We start from the raw sequence: 18,406 nt of genomic DNA, 5'->3' as shown, positions 1-18,406 counted from the left end.
GTGCGTCACCTCACGTAGGGCACAGCCGTGGAGGAGGTCTCCACTTACCTTCCCCTTCCAGATCCCAAACCCCTGTGCCCGCAAGGCAGGAGGCATCTCTGCCAGCCTAGCTTGTCGCTGCTCACGAGGCACCCACCCTCTCCCCGTGGCACGAGGGGGATGTTTTCTTAGATAACCAACTGTAGGGTAAGGACCGTCTCTTTCTTACACAGTTGTCTGAACAGGGCCCAGTACAACAGACCCTGAGCCGCCAGCGGGGCCGTAAGCTCTGCCTGGGGTTATTATTTTAATAATTAGAGGCATGGCCACAGACAGAGGTGGTATTTGGTGGCCTCTTAACCTAAAGAGTTACTGGGTTTTATGCAGACGACTCCACTTTTTCAGCTGTGAAGACTGCAGCAAATCCTCATGGAGACAAAGATCAAAAAGAGGACGCTGGATGTGGCCCAACACAGGGCCGCCGCTCAGCCAGCCCGAGCCAAAAAGCAACACAAAACATGCAGGGCTCAGAGGGCGTTTCATTTTTAAAATGGAGTAAAATATGGAGTCTTCCTGTGATTCAAAGTCGGGCTGTCTGGAGCAAAGTGACTTTCCAGGCGAGGCACCGCTCCCTGCTCCAGCCTGGTCCTTGTGCCTTTCTCCATCCATCCATCCATCCATCCATCCATCCATCCCTCCCCATCCCTCCGCCTGATCCTCCCACGCTCACCATCCCTCTGCGAGACGGCTCTTCCCAACCTAGGAGGCTCTCCCCAACCTACCACGTCACCATCTTTCCACCTCAAGAGCCACTGGCCCCACGCAGCCGGCAGGAACGTGCCCGCAGGGAAAGGCAGGGACAGCCACCTACCCTTCTGCTTCACAACATGGCAATTAACTGGCTTGAAAACTGCCTCTCTAGGCAAAAACCCATCCTGGGAGCAACCAGGGCAGCAGACGTCTACTTCGTGCACCGCCTAAGTGATAAACACCTTCTGCCAAGTGGGGCCCTGGATGGTCCTGTCACACACAATAATTAAACCGTCAGTCGGTAGACACAGTGAATTAATGCAGACGGAGGCGGATCAGGGAATGAAGTCGTTCCACTTGAATCCCCACAGCTAAACAAAACCTAAAACGGGTCAGATCTAATGAGGAAAAAAGGGAAAGACTTATAAAGATTGAAGAAATCTCATTTAACAGTCGGCTTTGCCAGGAAAGCAGAAAACTGAAGACAGAGAGTGCCCAAGCACGCAGCGAGCCAGGATCAGGCTCGCAAGAGGACAGAACGGCACGGAGGGCATCACTGTGGCGGCAGGCAGGAACACACGCAGGGCGCTCCTTTCTTGACCGTCAAGAAAGCATTGCAATAGAGGTGGCCTGCGGGTCTTTGAAGACAAGGGGGAGGCAAAATTGCTGGTACAGCAGCCCATAGCTTTTTCCATTCCTTTAAAAAAGAAAGGAGTCAAAGCTGTGCCATACGTTAGCACTTAAGTAGTCCCTGCCCTTGGTTTCCCACCATCTGTACTACTCCCTGAAACTCCCATGCTCATTTAATTTATTGCTGTGTGTCTCCGCCAAAATCAAAGACCTAAATATCGGTAATCTTGGTGGGAGGCATCCAGCTGCTACGACCCATTGTAGGAATAAAACGTATTTGTGCAAACTTGTATTGAGAAAGCCGGGCAGCAAATCTTCCTATGAAAAACTTCCCATGCTTTCAGATTAGAAGATCAAGCTGCAGGCATTAAGACCTTTCCCCTTCTATAACTGTGAAATCCAGCGCTTAGGACACAAAAATGAGTCTTTTCTAACCCTGGAACGAACCGATTTTGGAAACTCGCGGCACGACAGCGGCAGCAGTGGGGGGCAACGGCTGCAGCTGATGCGGCGGCGGGCAGGGAAGCTGAGCACAACTCGGGGCTCAAGTTCCTGTGCTGCTTGGGGCTGGTGAAACGGGGCTGCTCCCGGGGGACTGGGGTGCTGGGCCTGGGCAATTGCGGCAGTGTTGGCTGCAGAACCCCGCTCTGGTCACTCATCCAGTCCCAGACCCCTCTCACCTCAGTTTCCCCGCCCGTTGGACGAAGACAGCAGGACTTCCCTATAATGCATGCAGCCATTTGCAAAGCTCCTGAGCAGAGAGATTACAGGGAAGAGCTCATTAGAAGCAGCCTGTAATGTAACAACGATGCGACCTCTGCCACAAACCAGAATTTAAAAGGGAGCACCCTTAAAAATAAGCTTGTAGAGTCATCAACCTCTCAGAAGGAAATAAGCATAGCTCCCTGCCCTCTTAAAACAACAGCTATCAGTTGATAAAAGAAGTGCATTCCTGCAAGCTAAACACCCAGGCAGTACTTGCAAGGCAGGATTTGTAGCCTGGTGCCCTTCGATTCGCTCTGAGAGTGACAGAACAGCAGTCAGAAAAACATGGGGGGGTGGGGAAGAGCACTTCTAACATCCTGGTGACTCGTCTGATGCTGAAATCCCATCAGACCCAAGTACATGGGCAAGGACCACAGTGCTGCTGTCTCCCAGACCCTGGGCTGGATTTGGAGGGGTGAACAGAGGGGCTGGAGGTCCCGTGGTGGGGCTGAGGGCACCACGGGCCACGGGCCCCAGTACCTCTTGGACTCACTTGCTTCTTGGGGGCTGAAACAGTCACACAAAGGAGGTTTCATCTGCTTCACAGCTCCAACAGCAAAGCTGGAAATTGTCTTCTCGTTCCCATGCCATCACACAGGTCAGTTCATATGAAACCCGTTTTACCCTTGCTGTCTTCCTCCTGGTTGAGTTCAAGTCGTCTTATTCCCGCACACAACAGCAGCAGCCAAGTGAAGAGAGGACAAACCGGGACCCATGGCGCGTCCGGGACCCCCAGCGAGGGCCGGGCAAGTGGATGCTGAACTGCAAACGCAACAGCACAGCCCACAACCGAAACTCTCCATGCACACCTCCAGCTCAGCATGCAAGTTTTTAACTAGCAGCGAGCAGGAGGGGATGGAGCTGAGATCCCTGGCAACACCAGTAAAATCACTGTGCTTCTCCTTTTTTTGGGAGAGGCAGAATAATCCTTTTGAACTATCAAAGTGGGGGAGAACCGACATCTGTTCAGATTCAACTGCTTGGGTCTCACTGTTTTAGCTCCAACTCTTTCCCAATGGGTGGGAAAGGTCTCTAGCTTTTATTCAAAGGCATTTCCCTTATACAGGGCCTTTCAGCAGAGGATCGCAGAGCACCTTACAGACATTTAATTAAAACTTACAACCCGCCCCAGTGAGGGAGGGATTATAAACAGGCCCCTGGCTCAAACAGCAGCTCACCAGCACAAGCATCTCGTTCTCCCATACGACTGAGGCGTTCGGCTCAGTTGTAAGAGCGCAGCAGTCCCAACCTCACTGAGCTACTAAATACACCCCAAACAGCATGGAGCCTTTGAAGAGCTGTCAGAGCAGTGGGGAGAGACTGGGAGCGCACTCCAATGGGACAGGATCAGTAGGCAGGGGCTCCTCTCTGCCGACCAAGCCACAGCAAGGAGACGGGTTCAACTTGTGCCCGAGACACAAAACCCTGGTTTGTTACCCCTCTGCAATTTAAATACTATACATTTCCAAAGCACGGTATTACTGGTGACCAATTCATCCACCTAACAGCCCTGGGAGGTCGATAAAATCGAAAAACACTTCCGCCCTCCCCCCCCCCGCTTACCTATGGGGTGAGACTTTTGCTGGTTGAATTAAATCTATTTAAACAAAAGTAAGTTCAGACATCTGCCCTCGCACAGTGTCAGCTGTGAGAAATGAGCTAACATCCAGATGCAGTGGCATGTCAGGATTAGCCCAGGCTGGGGCAGGAATGCTTCCATGTATGGAAAAATATTGGAGCAGTGAAACCATAAGCTTGGAGCAGAGCAAAGTGAGAGGCCCTGTCAATGAAGTTGCAGGCTCAGGTTTAGAGGATTTAGCAGCTCAGGTCCGCCATAAGATCCTCAGCACATATTACAATAAATTTCACACTTTTTCCAAAAGGGACTCCCACAGCAATGCTGCGAGTTGTGAGGGCGAGATCCTACACCCGTCTGTTTGCTCTGGAAACGGGGCTCGGGCTGCTGGGTACCGTTAACGCTCCCCATGCTGGGCACGGGCTGGGGCGTTGATGGAGAGGTTCTAGCGAGTACAAGGCTGCTGCTTGCACTCGCCTGCCCACCCATCTCTCGGCAGCTGCCTTCCGCACAGCAGGATTTGTAAAAGCCAACTCGGAGCTGGCACGCTGGATGAAGCGGTGGCAGTTCAAAAGAAAACGCTGAGCTGAATCGGCGCAGCTGGGGAACTGGCGCGCACTTCTGCCAACACCACGGCAAGGGCAGTGACTGCCGAGGCACGGGGCGAGAGCCGGTGCAGTATTCTCTTCAACCGGCCCAGCACGAATCAAGAGGGCTCATTTGTCAGCATCCTGAGTTAACGCTAACGAAGTAATGGCTATGACTTCATCTCTCCACTGGGAATCCCTTGGGAACGAGGGAGAACTAGATTTTCTCTCTTCTGCTCCCTCATGCAGTTGCAATTCACTTCAGTTGCCTTCTACTCTCTTCTGCAAACATTACCTAATTCTAACCCAGATTCTTAAATCCTTGCACTGAAACATAAAACAATGCTCCCTTCTCAGCTGTCAAAGCCCAGCCTCACAGGGATCCCTCCCGGTGGGATCTCACCCCCTGCACCGGCTGCCACCCCCTCCCCGGGAGCCAGCCAATTCGAGCTCCCACTCACATCTGAGGATGCCACCAGCTATTTTTTACACCTCAGACACGAAATAAAAATCTGGTAACTCTTGGCATATTCATTTTAAATAGGGACCTTTGCACCTTTTCTCCATTAAAGTATTTTGAAGTCAGGTTTGATTTAGCCACAGTTGCAAAGCCAGACAAAATGTTGCCGGAGGACCCTGGAGTTACTCTCCTTGGCTGGGCAGGAATAGCTTCAACTCCTTCAGATCTTCACAGGTGTGAAATACGCACAGCAACCTCCCACACCACCCTGCTGCTACAGCGCTTTGTCTGCCCGCAAAGGCTGTCGAGCCTTGCCCCGGCAGCACCAGGTAGCCTCCCTGCCTTCCTCATTACAGGCCTTCAGCTTCCAGGTTTGCTCTGCCCTGACTTTGCTTCCCTGTGACCCCACTGAAGATGCTCTCCCCCGCCGTGCACCGTTCCTGGTCTCAGCAGTTGCGACGGCACCCATCATTTGAAGCACATCCTTTATGGAGCAGATTCTCCCCAGCATTTAGGCTCTGTGCCCAGCGCTCACCTCCCTGCTCGGGCAGGGAGCCAGCACCCCCACGCTCCCCTGTGCCTCGCAGGGGCCTCCCATCGCTTTGTTTTGAGGCCAGAGGGGCTTGCTGGGCTCCAAGCGGGGGGCTGATCAGATTGCAAAAGCTCAGCTAATGCCCTGACGCAACTGAAGCAGTCAGTCACTCGCAGTAAATAAAGACCACAAATTCTTTACATATTAATCGTTGGTTGCAATTGTTCGCAGTGTTGAAAGACAGACGTGAGAGTATGCAGAAATCATTCCTGCATCTTTTTAGCTCCACCCTTCCATTAATTGTGGGTACTCTAAGCCAAATCAATAAAACACTACATTTTCTTTGGAAAACTGAGATGATGAAAATGCGATCAGCTATCATACAAGACGCTCACGTTGTAATCTGAAATACTTGTGTAATTCACTTTCCCATGAGAGAATTTAACATGTCTGTTTGCGTACTTGTCAACTCATCCCGCTCCCAGTTTCTCCACTTGCTACGTCTTTACCTTATGACCTACAGATTTAACTCTAATTGTGTTTTTCGCCTCCAGAGCATCAGCAGAGAAGCAGCAGTCCCAGCCACCACAGAGGAAGCTGCCCTGCAGAGGTACATCAAGGCAGCGCCAGGGGAAAGCCCTCTCCCCAGCTGAGCATGCCCTGGCCCCCAGCCGGGGCTCCTACCCTGGGAACGGAGAGGAATTAACGTGTGCAAAGTCTGAGTCGTAATGAATCCAAGCACCCTCCTCACTCTGGCATTACTCCCCCCTCTCCTAATCGTTATTATCTGGAGATGGCATGAGCACAAAGTGATCTGTCTAGAAAAATGTTTCAAATCTATCGTGCATTACGCTGGGATGTGCCATGGAACCAGTTTAGAGAATGCACTCAGCTATAAAGTCGTGATTATTCAGTATTCAACCCAGCCTGAAAGCTCAGGAGTCAGCTTGTTATTTGCTGAAAGCGGGGGGCCTGAAATTATCCATGAATAGTTCAAAGCTGCAGTTAATTCAACATCTCTACTTTCAAAAGCATAAAAATCACAGATTCTTGGAGTGTGTAAGCTTTTTAAAAATGACAAACTACTAACTGTCAAATCAAAGCAGCAAACAGAAATCCACATGGCTGATAAGACAAATAGTTGCATTTTAAAGAGTAATTAAATACCACTTCAGAATATTTTGCTTGGAACTTGTTTCCCTGATAAAAAATGGGGAGAAGAAGGAGGAGGAGGAGGAAGCAATCCACAAACACCAACGAGCTTCTCACCAAGCAAATGCTCAGGCAAGCGCTGCTCAAACTTGCTTTCTTGAACTCAGAGTTCAGCCTGCTGTACCACAGCCTCCTGTATCCTCTCAGTTTCCCTATATCCCCACATTTCACATCAAAACTCTAGCAATAAGGAGCAGACGATTGCCACGTTAAATCTGGCTTGCTGGGGAGTACGGTGCGTGGGGCTGGGGCAAGAATACCCGTGGTCTGATCAACAAGAAGTGCAGTATCTTCTGACTTGACTTAGATTAAAACCATACCCCAACTTCCATGCTGGGAGCGTTGCTGAAAAAAACAGGAATGTAAAATGGAGAGCTCTACCCAGATGCAATTGAGGAGAAGTGAAACCCTACCCCAGCCGCATGAGCTAACCCTACCATACGCCGCCTTGAAACATTAAAAGTATGTCCATGAGAAAGGTTCAAAAAACTCCAACTTCAAAACCTTCTGGACTCTCTCAAAACCCGTACCTGCTAACAATGAACTCACAACGAATTTCACGCAAACTTTCTCAGTACTAAGAAATACCTATAGGCAGTGGTACACAAGGATTGTTTCAAGTATTAAACAAGCAGACAGCTTACTGCATTTCAAACTAAAACGTTATCAAACTGCTTTAAGAAGCCACCATCCAAAGGCAATGCAAACCTGACATCAGTTTTTGGGACAGGACTTGCAGAGCCCAGTCCAAGACCCAACCGTGTGTGATCAGCAAAAGCTCCTCTGCTTCTCCCCACCATGGAGCAGGAGGATTTGATGATGGAAAGAAGTCCAAGGACTTTCAGAGCAGGCCCTCAAACATGGGCCATTACCGACTGAAGGATGCAATAAGCAACACAGCAGATGACACATCAGCGAGACATTTAAAGTACTAATTCTCCCGCAGGGAAAGCGCTCGGGCAGGCCACAGTTTGGATATATGGGGAAATCCAACCTTCAAGGACGCCAGTGATGTTTTTGCAACTACTGCAGGACCATGACACAGCCCCCAGACTTGCCGTCTACTGATAGCAGTGAATGCTTACAGGGATTTCACTGAAGATTAGGGTCTTGGCCTGAGGGACAACTGCTAATTGCACAGAGGGTCACCGCAAAGCTGTATAAAACATACTCAGAAATGATTTGGAAAAGCGGCATGAACAACAACAAGAATTAGAGAATGTTTTGGCTTCAATGTCATCCGCACGATGTGGAAATACTGAATAGCTTATTCCTCAGTCATAATTGAAGTTCACTGTTGCACTTCTCCAAAATCACATCGAAAAACGCTCCATTGTTTTGCACTTTCTTTTGTAAAGCTGTTACATGTTCAGGTCCTAAAAGAATGCATTTTTGGAGAAGAACTGCGCACTGATTACTTTAAGAAGTAAAGTTGCTTTGCTTAGTTCTGCAACCTGAGAGTAACAAATGAAATTGTCAACCATGCATTTTTAAATGAACGTTTTCATTTCAACATCTGGATTAAGATGCCACAATGAAAAACAGCACGCAGGCTTCTCTCTGCTCCTTTCATACATCTCCCATTCTTACGTTTCAGAACCAGCAAGTTTCAAAGCAAACAAAGAAATCAGTTGGTGCTGCTAATGCCTTGCTTCTTACTCAATAGCCTTATGTCATGAAAAGACCATATTTTTCAAATCTACATCTCTGCGAGCCAAAGATTTCATATACATTCCCACCCCAGAAATACAAAGTCAGGAATACAGCTGAAAGTGATTACCTAGATATTTTTATATGATGAAACTCAAAAGCTGTTTCAAGTGATTTACAGAATTTTCTGTTAGACAAATCCCACATCTGTGCTGACCACTTGCCTCCCAGATCTCAGCAGATGGCGATTTCAAACAGAAAAATTATGAGTCCCTGAAAATCAGGGTGTATCTTAAACTGTAATCAAGGGTTTGAGGGGTTTTTTCCCCCCAAAAAATTGTGTAGAGTCTAATTTAATGACATTTCTACCTCCTCCGCACCATTTCTTGCACAAACTCTACCTACAAAACTAGTACCTGGTGTCCTAATAGGAGAGGCTCCCACAGTAGATTATCTTTTTAAGCAGAGGGAAAGAAAATGCCCTTTTCTTGGAAGGTGGGGGGGGAACAAAGAACATAAATTTAAAAGAAAAAAAAAGAATTGAGTGGGTATTTGTTGTAAAAGACTTCACAGAGATATCTACAAACAAGCAAGAGGTTTGTCACATTTTACCCATCAACCTTAAGACCACTGTTTTATTTGCAGTGCTGAGGAAGACATACTCCCAGCAGAGAAGGGGTGTTCTTCTGTCCGTGTCCAACTCAGATCCCCTACCATAGCAGTCAAGCCACTAAAACAACAAAATCCAGAACTACCAACTTGCTCCTTTCCTCCTCCTTAGGGCAAGACAAAACAGATGTCTTCACATGCAGAGAAAGATCACGTGCTTCTGCCACACAATTCAGCAAAAGACACATTTCATGTGAACATGGGAGAAAACGCATAGAGCAGGGTATACAAATCCAGCTTTTAAGATAAAGAAAAACCACTCTGTCCCAACCAAAGTGTATCTTCCAGTGTGAACAAAGAGAGATCCTCAAACTGTTTTCAGATACTTGACTGAATACTTTGCAGAAAGGAAACACAAAACAAGAGGCAAAGCACAAGACCCTACACCACTGTGGCGCTGCGTGGATGCACCAAGTAAGCGTAATTAGAAAAGCCAAGATTAAAAGAATGAGGAAGACAACCGGGCCAAGTAAGTAACAAGTAAAAACAAAAGCAAAGGCAAATAAACAACAGCAAAAGATAAACCGCTTCTCTCCCAGCACAGACCCGCTTGCAGCCTTTTTTCCTCCAGCACCCTGACCCTCCTTTCTCCCACTCCTACATGGACCCGTGTGAGAGAACCTACTTGACGGAGAATGTGGCAAATTTATTTTTTTTTTTTTAGCAGAAATGACCAAGATGTCCCACAGCAACACAGCGCAGCAGGACAGCACGCTCCTGCTCTCCTCCAAAAGCCTGTGTGCCGTGAGCCCTCGAAGAGCACCCAAATTCACCCTGTGTGTAGGTGGACTCTGCAGCAGGGATGGTCTGGAGCTCACCAGGAGAAGTCCAGGGTCCTCCCGACAGCGGGGAGGGTGCTGCCCCGTCGCAGGCGCCGACGGACATCAGGGCACGTAGACAGATGGGGGCTGTTTACATTACAGAGGTTCTCAGTAGCAATCAGGACTTAAAGCTGTTATTAAATCAACCCTCCAGAACTTGAGCAGCTGTTCGTGCAAACAAATAACAACAGGGTGATGTTAAACCAAAACCCCAAATGAAACAAAGACACGGAGCAACATCTCTCCCCCACCTTCTGCTCAGCAACGCCAGGCATTATCGGAAGACAAATCAATTATCAACAGCTGCGTACAGCTACCCGAATCCGGGGCTGAACAGCTTAATTGAGGGATGTGTATCACGAGTTAAAGGCCTCCAATCTCATTTGGCACGTTACGGTTTTGTTCTTGAAAAAAAAAAAACCAATAATACGGCTGGCTGTGGCTTAGATGAAGGCATAATGCCATCCTCCTCATTAATCAAAGGCTTTCCCCACGTCCAGATGTTTGCTGACTTGTACTGCTTTCTTTTCTTACTGGTTTGGAGACAGAAATTGCTACATGCTAAAGTTACCCAAATTCAACCGGTTTTTGCAAGACGCACAGGCTGTTATGCCCTTGGTAACTGCACCCCGGCATTATTGAGTTACTGAGACATTCAACGAAGAGTGGCTGTTTTCTTTGACAACCCATACTACATTCACCAATAACCATGAGAGTAAGATGGTATTTTACTTTTAGGACTGTGGGAATTTTTCTGTAAGCCCAGAATGGAGCCTGTCTTTTCAGACCTTTCAACGTTCAATGCCTAGGGTTTGGAAGAGGGAGAAATGTAAAAAAAATACAGAGTACACCAGAGAAAGACAAGGCACAGACTGATGAATGTTTCACCAGGAAACCAGGACTGTAACAGCCATATTAGTCAGTAATTCTGAGCAACAAAAATGACACTACAGCCACTATGGGATGGGAAGTCATCTCTCCCCAAAGCTTTCACGACCTCAGCAGATAAATTAACCGACTCACAATGGGAAGCGTTGGGTGGAAGGGGCCTCTGGAGGTCTCCGAGCCCTGCAGTCACCAACACGAGACCTCACTGGCCACAGCTTCACCCAGCCAAGCCCTGCAACCTCCAAGGACAGAGACTCTGCAGCCTCTCCGGGGGCTGAGGCTGAGAGCTCGGGGATAGAGTTCAGCTCCCAGGCCGATGTTCCCACCTCTTTCTATTATCCCTATTCTGTATTTGTAACATTCCTTTCTCCCCATAAATCTATATAATTCTCTCGGGCTTGCCTCACGTCGGGTTTAGGAACAGCCTTTAGTGCAAAGGAACCATAACTCAGAAGGACTGCCTACATTTTTCTAATGCTTTTGTTTTTAAACAAATTAAGCCTGTGAGGTACTGAACATATGCTAGACATCCCCAGCTCTTGCTGGCATGTTTTTGAAAAATAGAAAGTTTGTGCTTTTCTGGAGAGTCAGGTCATTAACCTGACTATTTAAAAATCAGCCTATTATACAAGGAAACTTCTAACTGCCTGAACTACAGGTTATAAATCTCCTGTTTAGAAATCTGATCTCCTGACATAATTGCCCTTATAACTTACAAATAGGTTCTCTGTTATCCATAGATTAAGCTTCCTCCAAAGCCACATCACATCTGCTTAGTTTTGAAAATATACAGCACGAGCTTCAATTACTTTACACTGCACACAAAAATAATCCTGAATTTAACTCAGGGCTTCTTGGAATAAGAGTTTAAGACCCCATAATCTTTTTATTTCATGTTTTCTTGCAATCTAATAGATGGAAGTATTGGCCGGCATGTAAAATTAATGCCACCTTCCACTTCTATGATTTCCCAACCATTTAACTACGTTGCAGTGGAATTTTTAAAGCAAATATGGCAGGCAAAAGTCCCACCACTTAAATAATCTGAAATGTTCTGTAGGGAAGTGGCCAGCTACTAATTGGAACCACAATCTTTTCACGTCCCTGTAGGAAGTGGGTTTGGTTTTAAAGAAACTGGAATTAAACTGTAATTTCTCTGAAGGATGAAGCTTCTGTTGCAACTCCCCTTGATAATGAAAGCGATCCCAGATCCTGAGCTGTGACCACTCAGGCAAGCTCCCAGTTAGAAGTGCCCGGACTTTAAAGGGGCAAACTGGGGACCTTCAGCAGCAGCATCTGGGTGCATGGTGTTAAACACCTGAGAGCTTTTGCAGAACTGGGGGCTTAGCGCCAAAAACCTGCAGCAAACGAGGAAAAAAGCCGAATCCGGGTTTCAAACCAACTACGCCTCTTCTCCGCAGAGGGGACATCACACAGCACAGCCAGAGGACAGCCAACTTTTCCTTAAAGGACTCCTTTGCCTAACGAACAGCGCGACAGTGCCGGCAGAGGAGGGTTCGGAGACCCATTCAGGAACAAGCGGTCCCTCTCATCCCGGTACAGCCTCGCAGAACGGGAATACGGGGGATGCCTGAGGGGGCTCAGCTGCACCCTGGCCCCACATGTACCAGCGTTCCCCCAATCCCCACGGAAGCGGCGAACGCGCCTCGCTGCGCGCCGAGCCAACGCCTGCCCGCTGCTTTCAGACTGGCAGCCACAATCATTCGCCGGAAAGATGTTTAGAAATGGCACTGTGGGGCACCATCTTTTTAATTCTTACTCAATAGCTTCCAGAAATTAGAGTTGTAAAGACTTTTTTTTTTTTTTTAAACTACCAAGGTTGCGAGCTCGCTGGGACGGGAAAGCCCAGCCTTCGCCTTCCTCACAGCCTTCCCTGTCTGGGTCTTACAGAGCGCTTTTTGTCCGATTTTTCAGATTAAACTTTATGGATGAGGGGCTGTAACTTGTAGAGTATCGAACACCCCAGCTGCTAAACGAGACGAACAACGCACACCATCCCACAAACTCGCCTGGCAGCTTTGCCAGCGGCTCCCACACCAGCCGGGCTCCAACTCGCTCCTCAACCACCACTTGCCCTCCCATGACTGGTGGCGGCCATGGCCCCTTCTGGGCCCAAACCCCCGCAGGAGCCCACGGGGACGCTGCCCACGGCCCGCGCCGAGGCCTGCTTCCCTCAGGCCGAGCGGAGCCGCGGCCCCGGGTTTCGCCTCGGAGGACCGACTTCTCACACGCCCGCCCGCGCCGCTGAGGGAGCCGTCGAGGCCAGCGAGCGCCCGGCCGGCCGCCCCCCCTGAAACCGCGACCCCCCAGCCCGGGGCTCCCCCCTCGCCCCCCGCCCTGGAGGGGCTTCCCCGCTCGCCGCGACGCGCGGGCCCCGGAGGAGCCGGGCGAGGCGGCGTCGCCCCGCGGGACGGCAGTCGACACCCCCCCCCCTCAGTCCCCGGTTCCCCCCGGGAACTTTCTGGAAGGCGCCCACCCCGCGCCACGCGGGACCCGCCCCGGCGGCGCGGGGGGGGGGGGGGGCCCGGCCGAGCCCCGCCGCCCCCAGACAAAGCCCGGGGCGCGCCCCCCCCCGCCCCGGCGGCCCGCGGTCTCACCTTGCGGTGCTTGTCGGCGAAGGGCAGCGCCAGCCAGGGCATGGCCCGCACCGCCTCCTGCCACTGCTGCTGCTCCTGCTCGGCCGACACGAAGACGATCTCGAGGCGCTGCCCGCCGGCCGCCGCCGCCTCCCCCCTGAAGCGCCCGTAGAAGGCGGCCAGGCTGGCGCCGAGCTGCGCGCAGGGGCCGCCGAGGCTGCAGCCGAAGTAGAGCCCCACCAACGAGACCCCGCGGGCGGCCAGCGCCGACACGGCCACCTCCTCCCCGTCCGCGGCCACCAGCACCTCGCCCAGCACCTCCGACAGGGCGCCCGCCATCCCGCCCCGCTCCGCTCCGCTCCCCGCTCCGCCCGCAGCCGCCGCAGCCCGCGCCGGCCCAGCCGAGCCCCGCCCCGCCAGGGGGCGCTGCCGCGCCGCGCGGCCCCGCGCCCGCCCCCGCCTCCGGCAGCGCCGCCCTGCGCCCCGCGCGGCCCGGCCCGGCCCGGCCCCCTCCGCTCCGCTCCCCGCTCCGCGGCAGTGCGGGCCCCCCCCCCCGCCACCGACCCGCACTTCCCACGCCCCCCCCGGCTCCCCACGCGCGGGGTGGGCCAGCCCAGCCCTCAGCGCCGGGGTGGCTGCCGGGCCCAGCAGCGCCCAGGCCGTGGGTGAAGCCCCGGGGAGCCGCCCGCGGGCCTCAGCCCCCCTCAGCCCTGCCAGGGCCCGGCTGCCCGCGGGGAGAGAAGAGGGAGGGCCGGGCCTTGCCTCACCGCCCTGTCCCGCTGCCGGGAGCCGGTCGCTGCTGGGGATCAGCGGCTGGCTCGCCCTCGCCCCGGGTCACCGTCCTGCCTGGTCCCCGCGCCCGGGGCAAACGCCCTCACCCCGCCGGGCCCCCCGTCCTGGAAATCACCGCCGGGAGAGGGGCGACTTCGCACGGGCCCGTGTGCCAGGTTAGGGCACGCTTTCGCAGAAGGGGAGCGCTTCCCGTCTTTGTTTTCAAAATCCGGTGTAAATACCTGTTTACTCTTATCAATGGCGGGCAGAAAAACCTGAAAGCCAACGCAGAAGCGTAAATACAAGTAAATTTGGCTGCCTTGAATTACGCCGTCTGGCTGGCTGGAATACAGAAGGGAAATAAAGCATAAACAGTGACATGCAAACCAGGCTTTAAAACGTATTTGCTCTTCGTAATCAAAGTCTGTAATCTGCAAGCCCGCAGAATTCACTGCAGCGCGGATCCTCAAACGCTTCGGACTGATATCCGTACGTCCACACCGCAGATCCTGACCCGCCTGCCCTCGCCGGCAAACACCGCTGCGTGCCAACACGCACCCTCCACTCTCACGTGTTGGTAAAGCAAAATAAACCTGTGAGCGTGTGCGAGGCCGAGTCCAGAGGATGGGTTTGGGGGGGCTGAAGTTTGAGGGTTTTGGTTTGGAGCGTCTGCACGTGTTCTCCGCAGACGCCGGGCTGCACGGGCACCGCGAGAAGGCACGGGGAGCACAGGTGCGCAGGGGTCGGACACTTCCTCCATTTTACTTCTTGAAAGAGCCCCAAACCAGCACTCTTAAATCTTGCTAGCTACTGTAAAAGACACCTTTATTTTTACAACACTTCCTTATTTGGCTTCTCATTTGGCTTCTTGTTGTTGCTGCTCTCAATTGTATTTAAAATCGTTGTAGAGCATCCAGAGCCATTAGGGGATGCTTTATAAATACAATTAATTATCATTATTATTATTACAGCTTTACAATCTCTCTTTTCTTTTGCCAAGACCTGCTCCCTAGAGGTGGTTCAAAGCAAGAGGAGTTTTGTCTTGTTTTTATTTGTCCTGCCTTATCTGCCTTAATTAAGTATTTGGGCTCTTCAGGGCAGGGAAGCTGTTTTTTTAAGTCTGCAGCCCTGAACTTGACCAACCCATGTGGCAATATAAATATTCTGTTGTAAAAATAATATTTATGGCTGCAGTTAATTTGTCTGGCCCCGTTTTTAGTGAACAAAGCAGAAGTAAGATGCTCTGAAATACAGCACAAGTAAAAAGCACTTCTCTCTCTTACAGAACAATAAAATAAAATGAGGAAACAGCTGTTCTTACCGAGCAACATCACAGCGCGAGCTGCCTCTGAACTGGGGTTACACCACGCAAACGCTTGCGGGGCTCCCGTTGCGGGTGGGTGTCTGTCCACGTGCAGGCTCCGCAGCAGAATCACGGATTCAGGATGCCCGTTTGAGAACCAACCTGAGACATCATTGGCATGAAAGAGCCTGGACGACGTCACGGGGCTTTTAATAAGCATTTTTTTGTCTATGCAGAGACAGTGCCAGTCTGCATTTCCCTAACTCCTGATCGGTTTTTCTCAGTACGGGTTTTTACGCTGCGTCCCCTTTGACTAGCATAGATTGTATGTTTCACTGAAGCATTTAGCAAATATTTTGCCAAAGTATTTGGCAAATATTTTGCCTAAGTATTTAGCAAACATTTGCCAAATATTTGCGTTTGCCTGGGTTTGTTCCCCCCCAGCGTTCATTAGGGTCTTGTCGGCAAGAAGGAAAAAAGAAACCCGGGGAAATGCGGCAGGGCGGCAGCGCTGCCCCGGGGGGAGACGAGAAGTGCGGGGGAAGGGGCCCCGTTCCCCGCCCCGGCCCCCCCGCTGCTGCCGGCCCTGCGGGGAGCGGGACGAGGCCGCCCGCGCCGCGGGCGGAGCGGGGACCCGCGGGGCTGCAGCGCCACCTGCCGGGCCAGCCCGGAGCCGCCCGGGGGGCGGTGGCCCCCCCGAGCCCCCCCACCCGCGCCTGCTGCCGGTGCCCGCAGAGCCCCGGCCCTGTTACAGGACACCCCCAGCCCAGCGACTGGCAAACTGCGCGGGGCTGACGGTTGCTGTTTCAGCTGGGGAAGCTGGTCAGGCTTTGCGGCTTCTGCCCACAGCCGCTGATACCGAGCTGGGGGGATACAGGCTCATGGGACCGAGCAAACGACACCCACGGCAGCAAAAAGAAAGGTACACTCAGGGTGTCTTTTACAGCAGCAGCTGAGTTACCCTACAGCCACCGCGCCAAAGCCATCAAAGAAAACTCCTATTTACCAACAGCAGCAAAAGCCCGGTCTGCTTAATGGCAGTCCTTGGGAAGGCCACAAAACGAGCCCCGCATCAGTCCCCCGCACCCACAGCACTGCAGGGGCACGGGCAGGCAGCAGCACCCAGCAGCGGACGTGCAGCGGTGCGGAGGTACGGAGGCCGTGCGAGGCTTGTGGGTGCCAGTGAGCCGCTAGATTTCTCATTGCTTTTTTTTAAAACAAGCAACTGCCTTTTGGACAAATTCCATCCACTGTAAACATGGGTTTTGAGCTTCTCTGTAATCCTTCTTACAGAGGCATGTCTGCGCTAGCAAGCTGGGACAACTAATGATGTGAACAGTCCTGTTCATGTGACCGCCTGTGCAAAAAAAAATAGCGGTTACGGGCAATGAGAACACCCAGGATAATTAGAGACCACTGAGAGCTGCCTGCTCCCCAGCCAGGGTAAGTCGGCAGCTCTCCTTCATGGACAAGAGTTCAACCTTGCTGGCAGCCATGTAACCGCAGATCCTGTACCCTCTTCAGTGCAGCAGCTGCATCACCAGCCAGCAGCATTTAAAACATTAATAGACATTATGTTGTTGAACCTTCTTGAACATTAATTATACCTTGGAGATGCAGGCAGCAGTGCAACACCGATTCTCCTGGGTCCGGGGAAGCCTCATCAATCTGCAGGATGGACCTGAGAACACTTATGAGGGGTTAAACAGAAAAAAACATCCCTGTGTAGCCAGTAGAGAGGCTACCTAAAATCATTAGCATGTTTTGCTAATGCACTCACTACTCCAAAATACAGTAACTTTCTTTGCAGTCAGATCATCACGCGAGGGGAGCCAGCTGAAGACGGCTATTCTGGTTCGTTCTCCCTGTTGACAAGCCCCAAATCTGTGTGCTGTATCCACTGACAGCTCTGATCATCTGATCCTATGGTGCGGCGCTCAGATAAAAACTAAGTTGATTGCAAAAGGCTCTTTAGTTTTTAATTTAGCTGTATTGTGAACTCCAGATTGCACGGAGGGGAGTGGATTTTCCACAGTATCTGGCCATCAGCCAGCAGCAAGGTCCCTTAAAAGAAAGGGACACTCTTCAAACAGCTGAGCATTTGACATAAATCCATTGTGTTCTGACATTTTTCTTATTTGGTAGCTCTTAATCGCAACGGTTCCAGACACGGTACATTTGTGGAGTTTATTTTAGTAACGGGATGTTGGCTGTGTTTCAGAATATGGGCATATATATCTAGAGAAATAGTCATCCTACTGAAAATCTGCAGAAAAAAAGGCCTGATTCTGCTCTACAGATGATGCAAGCAACTGCAATCCTTCTCCCCTCAGCTGCTTTCTTCTGGATTCACATCCAGAAGTGCACGAGGTCCCAGCTGCCGAAACCAGCTCCAACAGGGCAGGCCATCTGTCTGCTCCAGATGGTTTGTAGCTGGTCACACATTAACTCCTTTAAACAGGTCTGTGTTAAGGTATCAGCCTTCCAAATGCTGCTCCAAATTTGCTGGAGGTCTCAAACGACCGAGTTCAACCATGTTACGCTCTGAAGGAATTTGACCCTTCAGATTCTTCCAACTGGTGTTGCAATACTGTTAATATCTGGATTGCTGAGGGCAGCTCCGTGCGAGGCTAGAGGTACCTTTGACCCTCCCCATCTGTCTGGGGGCTCCGGCAGATGAGCCCTGCCAAATCTTGCCGGGCAGCTGGCAAAGTCTGGATCTGTCATGCTGGAGACAGGGGAGACCTCGGGGCACCCCCGCTCATCAGACCAGGTCCCGGGGTGCCCGTTCTGCTGCTTCCCAGCAATGCTGGGATCCACGTGTGAGCACGGAAACACAAAACAGCTCTTCTGAAAGCAAATGTAGTTGATTTCAAACAGCAGCAGCAAAACACAAGAAGGGGGGGGTTCACTCACAGCCCGTCCACGTGTATTTGGCTCTCTAGAGGCTGGCTAGTCCATACCAGGCTCTTGGGGCTGGGAGGTAACATTTCTACCTTAAGCCTTTTCAAAGTTCCCCCTATTCTTTTCAAAGTCCTTTTCTCCAGGTTTCTGCCTGATTCTCTCCCTCCTCTTTGCCAGCCCAGGGTATTGATCTCAGCAGGGGCACAAGTAAACTTCAAAGGGACTTACACTTGCGCTGATTGTTGAGGACCACGAATGGCACCATCCGAGCCTTATCATTTCCCCTCCTGCCTCCACGCGAGATAAGGGCAC

The 18,406-nt window shown here is 51.4% G+C and overlaps 1 protein-coding gene across 1 annotated transcript in view; it reads right to left on the bottom strand.

The window, feature by feature from the left end:
• NXN (nucleoredoxin) overlaps positions 1-13,455 on the bottom strand; it is a 53,404-nt gene extending 39,949 nt beyond the window's left edge. Inside the window, exon 1 of the mRNA XM_059829335.1 lies at positions 13,138-13,455. Within this exon, the coding sequence (XP_059685318.1) occupies positions 13,138-13,455 (318 nt within the window). The remainder of the gene's footprint in view (positions 1-13,137) is intronic.
• Positions 13,456-18,406: the final 4,951 nt, after the last annotated feature.

The sequence above is a fragment of the Gavia stellata genome, chromosome 25 (genome assembly GCF_030936135.1).
Source record: "Gavia stellata isolate bGavSte3 chromosome 25, bGavSte3.hap2, whole genome shotgun sequence".
Taxonomy (NCBI): Eukaryota; Metazoa; Chordata; class Aves; order Gaviiformes; family Gaviidae; genus Gavia; species Gavia stellata.
Note: the sequence above shows the minus strand (reverse complement) of the source record. Positions and strands in the feature narration are given on the sequence as shown.